General features: G+C 48.5%; 1 protein-coding gene across 1 annotated transcript; it reads right to left on the reverse strand.

The window, feature by feature from the left end:
- Window positions 1–82: 82 nt before the first annotated feature.
- On the reverse strand, window positions 83–1809 carry LOC131193213 (C-C motif chemokine 3-like). The gene is made up of 4 exons (XM_058173187.1): window positions 1681–1809; window positions 1470–1508; window positions 455–566; window positions 83–271 (listed from the first exon to the last, which is right to left on the reverse strand). The coding sequence occupies exons 1-4, from the start codon at window positions 1742–1744 to the stop codon at window positions 184–186; spliced, it is 303 nt and encodes a 100-aa protein (XP_058029170.1). The 5' UTR covers window positions 1745–1809; the 3' UTR covers window positions 83–183.
- Window positions 1810–11246: the final 9437 nt, after the last annotated feature.

Raw genomic sequence — 11246 nt, forward strand, 5'->3', positions numbered from 1 at the left:
TTTACAACACACACACACACACACACACACCATCACCACCACCACCATGGGTAATAATAAACAGAAGGCACTCTGCACATGCTTCAGGGTACAACACTCCCTTTAATAATGTTTTTTTTCTCCTTTTTTTATGGGCGCCTGTCAAGGGGGTCCCGTGTGCCTCACTCTCCCCACGGAGCACGTTTAGAGTGGGCTGAGGTCACGGATGCGATTCTGGACCCATTGCTCTGAGGGATCAGCGCAGATCGTTTTATTTCTTTTTGTGATGAACCTGCAAAGGAAAAATGTCTGCTTTTAATCAAGACTATGGTTTAGCCCTGGCTGGGGAATTCTGGGAGTTGAAGTTCACCCCTCTTAAAATGCCCAAGATTGAGACACGCTGGTTTAGCATTTGGGTGAGAAAGAGGCTCAGAAGTTCTCCTGAACGTCTTGTAAAATTCCCTGGGAAACTTACACGACGGCAGGCTTGCTACATTTGCTGTTGGTGTAGTAAAAAGATTTCAGGAGGCTCAGTGGGATACTGCGTTTCGTGAAGTCAAAGCAGCAATAGTTGGGCACAGGATCCACTGGGGAAGGAAAGAGAGAAGAGGTGGAGAAGCTCTCCAGCCACCCAGGAGCGGGCAGGAAACTCTCTGCTGTGAGCCTGGCAGCTCAAGAGCAGCCAAAAGGGTTTGCAGGAATTGAGTTTGTCTAGTTTAATGAAAAGAAGGATTAGGGGGGACATGCAGTCTTCCACTATTTGAGGGGCTGCCATCTCAAAAGCATTTCAGGGCAGGCCAAGAAACAACGGATGGAAACTGACCAAGGAGAGAAGCAACCTGGAATTAAGGAGAAATTTCCTAACAGTGAGGACAATTAACCAGTGGAACTGCTTGCCACCAGAAATTGTGAGTGCTCCAACGCTGCAGGTTTTCAAGAAGAGATTGGACAGCCACTTGTCAGGAATGGTATATAAATCTCCTGTTTAGACATGGGGTTGGACTAGAAGACCTCCGATGTCCCTTCCAGCCCTACAATTCTATTTTCTGAGTTATAGAGAAAACGTGTGCTTGTGTGTTGATCGGGCTGACCAGACAGTGACTGGATGACCCTCCCAGAAGGAGACCTTCTGCGCCACAATCAAGGATGCTGCTCAACTCAGAGCCTTCTGCAAAGCTGGCCTTGAGTTTCCGGGGTCCCCAGCTGAGCCCCATTACATGGGGAGAGGGACTCCTGGCCTCTCTCTAATCCCCCAAGCCCTGTTGTGGGGGACCCTGCCTTTAACCCCATCTGCTCTTGGAGCAGCAGCCCCCCCCGTCTCCCACGGTCTCTGCCTGTCTCAACCCTGGTCTGCCCAGCAACATGGCAGTGGGGCAGAAGGCACCCGTAGCTCTCCCCAGAGAAAGAGGCTGAGCTAGGACCACTCAGGCTCAGGAGGCAGATTTGGGGCGATTTTCTGATGCCGGAAAGGGGAGGAAAGAGAGACTTACCATTCTGGTCCCTCAGGCGGGTCGGTTCAGGGGCTGCACCTGAAAGAGAGAGGGGGGGCATTGTAACTCCTTCAACTCCCCCCCCCTTGCCCCCACGGCTGAGAGCGGAGCTGCTTGTGCCAGGAGAAAGCCCTGGAGGGCCTCCCTGGGGCTCTTGGGTTCAAGAGAGAGAGGGTGGGCTGGAGGGAGCCCAATGGAAGGAAGGACTCACTGGGACCCTCCACAGCCAGGGCGACGGAGACCACCAGGAACAGAAAGGCAAAGAGGCTCCTCATCTTGGAAGGGGGCAGGAAGAGCAGCTCCGGTCTTACCTCCGCGGCATCCGCACTGGGTGCCCAGATGCCTTTTTATAGAAACCGGCAGCTGCAGCTGCAGGAAACACGTGGTGGGCTCCACCAGCAGGGTGTGGCCACAAAGGCTGTGGGTCCAGTCAGACTCCCGGCTGCTGTGGACGAGGGTTTCGCCCACGGAAACAAGGTCCTGACTGACGCGTGATTTAGACTCTAGGACCTTCCCCGGACCCTGTGCCCAAAGGACCTGTGTGTGCGAACGTCTGCACGCCCAAACCCCCAAAATGCAATGCACGTGGGGGCCCCATGCATGTGCCCCGTCCCCCCATGCACTCATGTCCCCCTCGCCCATGCATGTGTGATGCCCCCGCACGCGCCCTGCCCCCTCACATGCAGGGCAGAGACCCGAAGACCAGCTGGCCGGCAGGAGGTGCCCATGGATGCACAGTGGAGCAGAACTGGGGCGATGGCTCGCGTGTCTACAGAAATGCGCTGCACACCACGTCTGGGACGTGTGCCATAGGTTCGCCATCACGGCTCTAGGATCTCCTGCTTGAACAGGGGGCTGGACTAGAAGGCCTCCAAGGCCCCTTCCAGCACTATTCTGATTCTGATTGACTGACGTTCTGGTTGATAGTCAGGAAGCCCATCAGAAAATAGCAGGGCAGCACATCTATCCATCCATCCATCCATCCATTCGCATGTCAGAGATGGTGCTTGTAATGTTCTGAAGAAGAATCCATTCTGGTGGGAATCCATTTCCTGCACACCTTCATTTATGAATATAAGCCAAGGCTCCAACAGTTTCTGGAAGATCAACAAAGATGATTAGGGGACATATGAAGAACGGTTGCAGGAACTGGGTATGCCTACTTTAATGAAAAGAAGGACTAGGGGAGACATGATAGCTGTGTTCCAATATCTCAGGGGCTGCCACAAAGAAGAGGGAGTCAAACTATTCTCCAAAGCACCTGAGGGTAGAACAAGAAGCAATGGGTGGAAACTCATCAAGGAGAGAAGCAACCTGGAACTAAGGAGAAATTTTACCGTTCCTGTCCTATTGTTCTCTTCATTATATCAAATTAATATAGTTATTGCATATTTTTTTACTTATATATTTCTTCAAGATATGTTGTTTTATCTATGACAATTGTTTGTGTATACTGTTGTGACAAAAAAAAAAGAACAATCAATCAGTGGAACAACTTGCCTGCAGAAGTTGTAAATGTTCCAACACTGGAAATTTTTAAGAAAATGTTGGATAACCATTTGTCTGAAATCAAATAAGGTTTCCTGCCTAAGCAGGGGGTTGGACTAGAAGACCTCTAAGGTCCCTTCCAACTCTGTTATTCTGTTATCACAACAGTTAAGCCCACTCGACAGAAACCCCAAGGGCTTCCTAAAAAGAAGTCACAGTAGATCCACCAAAAGTGAAGCAATTGAGTTCCAGGAGCAATTGGGATGAAGAAGTGGAGGAAATCAGTGCGGAAGACACGATGGGTGTGTCAGAAAAATCAAGATGGCAGCCAGAATATAGAGGAAAGGGGCTTTGATGGCCTGGTTCTGGTTGTCATTTTGAACTTTTAGTCCCCCTCCTTGTAGACACCCCTGGAAATTTCTAGTTGGAATAAATCATTCTCCCTCCGGAAAGCAGAATGACCCAACCCAGCTGGCCTTTCGTATGACCTGGTTCTGGGCCGGGCCCCAAGAGTGTGTAAGGATCCATTCCTTCGTTCTGGTAGCGATTGGGGTTTTGGTTTCTTGGCTGCCTGTATTTTAATTTTTATAATTGTTTTTTCTTCAGTTTAATTTCTGTTTTTGCTGCCCAGAGTCATTTCTTGAGATGGGCGGCTATACAAATGAATAAATGCAGAAAAAATTACGTTTGATCATTTGCGTTGTTTGCAGTGGCTGGAAGGGAGAGGCAAACATGCATCCTGGCCAAGGGGGATGTGGTTAAAACGAGGGGGATGCATTGAACGGGTACAATGCCTGTTGTTTTCTGTGGATTTTTCTGAAAGCTCTGGGGGCAAATAAGGGCTTACATACAAACACACTCCTGGATATTTTTCATTGTTTTATTTGTCTTAGATGCCACTGGGCTTCGACTGGCACTAAGAGACTTATAGCACAAAGCAACACAACAAACGGACAATAAACAAGGTGATGTAGCAGACAAAATAACAGAATAACAGTGTGGGAAGGGACCTTGGAGGTCTTCTAGTCCAATCCCTTGCTCAAGCAGGAGACAATAGGCCACATCAATCAATCAATCAATCAATTCATCAATCAATCAGAACAGAACTGGAAGGGACATGGGAGGTAGTCTAGTCCAAACCCCTGCTCAAGCAGGAGACCACTTCAATCAATCAATCAATCATAGTAGGGCTAGGTGGGTCTTGGAAGTCTTCTAGTCCCAACCCCCTGCTAAAGCAGGAGACAATAGACCACATCAATCAATCAATCAATCAATCAATTCTGGGAGAAGGAGCCCATCGGAAGACCACCCAATCCCAAGGGAAGCTCATTCCAGAGGGCAGGCATCTTTCCGAGGTCCTGAGCGATAGCACTGCTTGATTGACGGGACTCAGAGTGTATGCATCAACCCTACCAGATCAAAATAGAATAAAATAGAATATTCTTTATTGGCCAAATGTGACACAAGGAATTTATCTCCATTACAGACGCTCTCAGTGTACATACCAACAAGAAAATCTCCATAGAGGTAAACTGAGAATCTCCATGGACAAGAAAAGTGATAGGTTATGGATCATAAATCATAGTTAAAATCATTAATCATAACAAGGTACAAATAACCAGGGATAAACCATAAGATACCGATAGGAGAAGGTAGTAGGGGAGATGGAAAAGATGAGCAAGGTAATATAATACTACAGCCCTACTACAAATATCTCTAGGCCTAAGACGGTGCTGTGGGAATTGGGTGTTCAGCAGAGGGAAGCCCCAGGGGAAGAAGGCTCGAGTAGCAGAGGGGAGGAGTTGGAACAGGAGTTTAGGCCTTGGATGCGAGGGCTTTGTAAGAGACAGGCAACCCCTCCAGATTCAATGCCACCTAAGGATTTCTAGAGCACAGCTAACACCTTGAACTGCACCCAGAAGCAACCGGTGCACCTCATGGAGTGTGGGTGCCAAGGGATGCCCATTGTCACCTCTGTTGCTTTCTTTGAGACCAATTGAAATGTTGGGATGGTTTCCAAGGGTGGGCCCCTGTAGAGCATGTTGCAGTAGTCAAGCTACAAAGTGACCGAGCATGGGCGATTATCTGAAGGGCTTTCTCATTCAGGAAGGGTCATAAGGGGAACAGGAGACGGAGCTGCGCAAAGCACATGGACCTCTTCGCGGTTGAACAAGCAACTGAGGTCCGGTTCACGTATTGCTGCAGATCATAATCCACAGCTTCCCAAATGCAGCTGCTGGCGTTCTCATGCCAAGGGTTATACACTGTTATACACTGTTGCCTTATACACTGTAAGCCGCCCTGAGTCTTCGGAGAAGGGCGGGGTATAAATGTAAACAAAAAAAACAAAAAAAAAAGGGTGCCCATCAGAAGGAAGAGCTGAATAAGGAGGGAGCAAAACTGCACCCGAGGCTTAGACCAGGGTTGGAGCCCGAATCCTTCACTGGCTTTCCCCAAAACTGGAGAAGGTGTCCTTGAGAGGGGGTGAGACCCCTTTCCTGGGGGTGTCCAAGCAGTGGCTGGTCAGCCCTTTCTCTAGAAGCTCTTCTGGACATCTCTTCTTCTGGAGAAGATATTAGAAGCTCAGACTTTCAAGAGGGCAGGAACAGGATATCACCCCAGGGTTGGTTATTATCCATCTGGTGGTGATGCTGTCTATCCCATATTTTTCTAGCTTACCAAGAAGTCGGTTGTGGTCTACTTTGTCGAATGCCTTGCTGAAGTCTATTATGACCATAGTATTTTGCTGGTCTTCCGATTGATGTCAGGGTAATTTAAGTCCCCCATTACTATTGTAGTGTGTATCCTACATATATTTGTTAATTGGTTGGCAAAAAAACCCATCTATTTTTTCTGCTTGGATGGATGGCCTGTAGTATACACCTATGCCCGTTGATTCTTTTGGTCTTTTATGTTGACCCATATGCATTCTGGGTTTTTGTCTTTGGTTTTGTGCATTTCTGTAGCAATGTAGTGGTCCTTTACATACAGTGCAACTCCACCTCCTCTTTTATGGGGTCTGGTTTTTTTGAACAGCTTGTATCCTTCTATCAGTATGTTCCAGTCGTGGGTTTCATCCCACCAAGTTTCTGTTATTCCAACTATGTCATATCTACCTTCATGTATTCATAGTTCAAGTTCACCCTGTTTGTTCCCCAATTTTTTTGCATTTGTATATAGCCAGAGTTATGTCTGACTCTGAATATGCTTCCTGTGTCTCCTATTTGATGTTTGTGTTTGTCTTCCTTCCCATCCCTCCTTACTTTGTTATTTGCCTTGTTTTCTAGGTGGTTTTGCTTGGAATTAGATCCTGGGGATTGGTCCCCCTCCCCCCTCAATTTTAGTTAAAAGCTCTCCTCATAAGTTGATCCAGTCGTTTTCCAAAAACATTCTTCCCTGTCTTTGTGAGTTGCAACCCATCCCTTGTCAGAAGCCCATCATGGAGGTCGTGCAGAACATGGTCCAGGGATCCAAAGTTTTTTTGCTGACACCAACCCTTTAACCAGTGGTTCACTTCTAGAATCCTTTGTTCTCTTACCGGATGTTGTCCTTTTGTTGGCAGGACAGATTCCTTGTTTTACAAGGAATGCAGATCTCAGCATTTTAAAAATGGATTCAGCAAAATGTTTACTTTGGGGAAAGTTCTAGAGTTGGTCATACAGAGAGGAACTTTGAAAACAAGACAACAATTAGCAGAAGTTGGGGGTCAGTGGGGAGTTGCCAGGAACTGATCTTGCTGGCTTATTATATCTCCTATTTTGATCAAACTGCTTCCTGAAAAGATTGTGAAATTGTTGTAAATAAAAGATATCTTGAGCAAGGCGCTTGATAAAGTATCTCACAGCATCCTTTTTTGCTGGCTCGGTTTTTGTGGGCTGCAGGGCACGAGGACTAAGGAGAAGACCTCTGGCTGACTGGCTCCCAACAGGTCCTCCATGGGCACCCCTCCATGGGCAGGGGAGGGGAGGGGGCAGCTGCCAGGCATTCCACTCGGCTCCTCCACACTTCCACGCTTTCATGAATGGTGAGAAGGTGGAACAGCTCAGCAGATCACACAGAATTGTGTGAGACTGTTAATATTCTAGAAGACAGAGAGGAAACCCAAAACCATCTGAATAACCCGAGAGCTGGGCTGAAAGTAGTGGAATAAAACATGATAATTCCCTTTAGAATCAGAGAAGAACTGGAAGGGACCTTGGAGGTCTTCTAGTCCAACCCCCTGCTCAGGCACTCTATTCCATTCCAGACAAATGGCTGCTGAATCTCTTCTTAAAAGCCTCCAGTGTTGGGGCACCTAAAACTTCTGGAGGCAACTTCTGTTCCGCTGGTTCATTATCCTCACTGTCAGGAAATGTCTCCTTGAGTCCAGGTTGCTTCTCTCTTTGATTAGATTCCAACCATTATTTTGTGTCCTGTCTTCTGGCGCTTCGGAAAATAAATTGACTTTTCTCTTCTTTCTGGCAGCCTCTCAAATACTGGAATACTACTATCATGTAGTAGTATTTACAACACAGAAAAATCCTGTGTTGTAAATGTTGTACCTTGATGAACGTATCTTTTCTTTTATGTACACTGAGAGCATATGCACCAAGACAAATTCCTTGTGTGTCCAATCACACTTGGCCAATAAAGAATTCTATTTTCTATTCTATTCTATTCTATTCTATGTCACCCCTAATTATTTTTTTGTTTAGACTATCCAAATCCTGCGGCCGTTTTTCCTATGTTTTATTCTCCAGGGCTGTGATCCATCCTTCGGGAATTTAGGAAAGCCAATGACTGAAGAGGAGAGTCCTGGACTCAGCAGGGTCCTGGTGGAAAGGCCCCAAGCGCCTCCGGTTCTTCTCCAGCCCTTTGAATCCTCTGAAAGTGAATTGAAAAATAAATTGAAGGAATTTCAGTCCCTACATAAGTTCAGCCCAAAACCAAAAGGACACATACAGACTGGGTGAAACCAGGCTTAATAGCAGTGACTGGGAGAGGGGAGTCTTAGTGGGAAGAGGGAAGATCTTGGAGTCTTAGTGGACAACCAGCTAAATATGAGCCAGCCGTGTGCAGCGGTAGCCAAAAAAGCCAATGCAATCCTAAATTGCATTAACAGAAGGATACAATCAAGATCAAGTGAGGTACTAACACCACTCTATAAAGCCTTAGTAAGACCACACCTAGAATCCTGCATCCAGTTTTGGTTACCACACTATAAAAAGGATGTTGAGACTCTAGTAAAAGTGCAGAGCAACCAAGATAATTTTTTAAAAAATTTTTAATTTTACATTTATATCCCGCCCTTCTCCGAAGACTCAGGGCAGCTTACAGTGTATAAGGCAATAGTCTCATTCTATTTGTATATTTTACAAAGTCAACTTATTGCCCCCCCAACAATTTGGGTCCTTATTTTACCTACCTTATAAAGGATGGAAGGCTGAGTCAACCCACGGCACGACTGAGGAACTGGTCGTGGCCTGGGAGCGGGCCGCGGCCGGGGCCCTGGACAGTGTCGCGCCTTTGCGGCCTCTGACCCGGCGTAGATCTCGTCCGGCCCCTGGGTTCTCCGAGGGGCTGAGGGAGATGAAACGCCGGAGAAGACACCTAGAGAGCACCTGGAGGTCCAGTCGCTCCGAAGCTGATCGGACACTAGTTAGGACCTATTCTAGGACCTACCTAGTGGCAATGAGGGAAGCGAGGCGCTCCTACGCCTCCACCCTCATTGCGTCGGCAGATAACCGCCCGGCCGCCCTGTTTCGGGTGACCCGCTCTCTCCTACATCAGGAGGTGCGGGATGACCCTTTGCAGGGACGAGCCGAGGAGTTTAGTGGTTATCTATATGATAAAATCGCTCAGCTGAGGGACGGTCTGGACCGAATTTGGGATGATCCAAGCGAGGGAGAGGAGGCACGTCTTGTTGAGCACATTTGGGATGAGTTTGACCCTGTGGCTCCCGAGGACGTGGACAGGTTGTTGGGGAGGCTTCACGGCACGACATGTTTACTGGACCCGTGCCCTTCCTGGCTGGTACTGGCCACTCAGGCGGTGACACGAGGCTGGCTCCAGAGGATTATCAACGCTTCTTTGTTGGACGGGGTTTCCCCTGCCGCCTTGAAAGAGGCGGTGGTGAGACCCCTCCTTAAGAAGCCCTCTTTGGACCCAGCTATTTTGGGTAATTATCGTCCAGTCTCCAACCTTCGCTTTGTTGCGAAGGTTGTAGAGAGTGCCGTGGCGCGACAGCTGCCCCAACACCTGGATGAAGATGTCTATCTAGACCCGTTCCAGTCCGGCTTCCGACCCGGATACAGCACGGAGACAGCTTTGGTCGCGTTGGTGGATGATCTCTGGAGGGCCAGGGACAGGGGATATTCCTCTGCCCTGGTCCTATTAGACCTCTCAGCGGCATTCGATACCATCGATCATGGTATCCTGCTGCGCCGGTTGGGGGGATTGGGAGTGGGAGGCACCGTATATCGGTGGTTCTCCTCCTATCTCTCCAACCAGTCGCAGACGGTGTTGACAGGGGGGCAGAGGTCGACCGCGAGGGGCCTCACTTGTGGGGTCCCACAGGGGTCGATTCTCTTGCCCCTGCTGTTCAACATCTATATGAAGCCGTTGGGTGAGATCATCAGTGGTTTCGGGGTGAGATACCAGCAGTACGCTGACGACACCCAGCTGTACTTTTCCACCCCGGACCACCCCAATGAAGTTGTTGAAGTGCTGTCCCGGTGTTTGGAAGCCGTACGGGTCTGGATGGGGAGAAACAGGCTCAAGCTTAATCCCTCCAAGACGGAGTGGCTGTGGATGCCGGCACCCCGATTCAGTCAGCTGCAGCCGCGGCTGGCTGTTGGAGGCGAGTTATTGGCCCCAAAGGATAGGGTGCGCAACTTAGGTGTCCTCCTGGATGATCGGCTGTCGTTTGAAGATCATTTGACGGCCGTCTCCAGGAGGGCCTTCCACCAGGTTCGCCTGGTTCGGCAGTTGCGCCCCTTCCTTGATCGGGATGCCTTATGCACAGTCACTCATGCGCTCGTTACCTCTCGCTTGGATTACTGTAATGCTCTCTACATGGGGCTCCCCTTGAAGTGCACTCGGAGGCTTCAGTTAGTCCAGAATGCAGCTGCGCGGGTTATAGAGGGAGCTTCACGTAGCTCCCATGTAACACTGCTCCTGCGCAGACTGCACTGGCTGCCTGTGGCCTTCCGGGTGCACTTTAAGGTGCTGGTTATGACCTTTAAATCGCTCCATGGCTTAGGACCTGGGTACTTACGGGACCGCCTGCTGTTACTACACGCCTCCCACCGACCCGTACGCTCCCATAGAGAGGGACTTCTCAGGGTGCCGTCCGCCAAACAATGTCGGCTGGCGGCCCCCAGGGGGAGGGCCTTCTCTGTGTGGGCTCCCACACTCTGGAACAAGCTTCCCCCGGGTTTACACCAAATACCTGACCTTCGGACATTTCGTTGCGAACTCAAGACTCATCTTTTTATCCGTGCGGGGCTGGCTTAAACTGGGATTTTAATGTTAAATTTTATTAATTTTAAACAGGGTTTTTTAATATGGTAAATTTTAATTACTGGGCTAATTTAAATAAGTTTTTTAAATCGTATTTTAAACTTGTATATTGTATTGCCGGTTTTATTATGCCTGTACACCGCCCTGAGTCCTTCGGGAGAAGGGCGGTATAAAAATCAAATCAAATAAATAAATAATAAATAAACCTCGGGCCGGGCTTGAACCTGCAGTAATTTCAGGCTGCTGTGTTCTAATAACAGGCTTCTAACAGCCTGAGCTATCACGGCCCTTCTAATGAAGGGACTGGAGGCTAAAACATATGATGAATGGTTGCAGGAACTGGGCATGGCTAGTTTAGAGAAGGGAAGGACCAGGGGAGACATGATAGCAGTCTTCCAATACTTGAGGGGCTGCCAGAGAGAGGAGGAAGGGGGTCAAGCTATTTTCCAAAGCACCCAAAGGTCAGACAAGGAAGAATGGATGGAAACTGGACAAGGAGAGATTCAACCTGGAAATAAAGAGAATTTTTTCTGACAGTGAGAAGAATCAACCCATGGAAGAGAAATTGCCTCCGGAAGTTGTGGGAGCTTCATCCCTGGAAGCTTTCAAGGAGAGACTGGACTGCCCTCTGTCAGAAATGATGCAGGGTCTCCCGCTTGGGTGGTTGGAGGGTTGGACTAAATGACCTACAAGGTCCCTTCCAACTCTCTTATTCTATTCCTGTCAAGTCTGTCTTTCCTCTACATTCAACCAGCTTCTCATTTTGTTGGGTTTCTGGAAGAAAAGATG

The sequence above is a fragment of the Ahaetulla prasina genome, chromosome 1 (assembly GCF_028640845.1).
Source record: "Ahaetulla prasina isolate Xishuangbanna chromosome 1, ASM2864084v1, whole genome shotgun sequence".
NCBI lineage: Eukaryota > Metazoa > Chordata > Lepidosauria > Squamata > Colubridae > Ahaetulla > Ahaetulla prasina.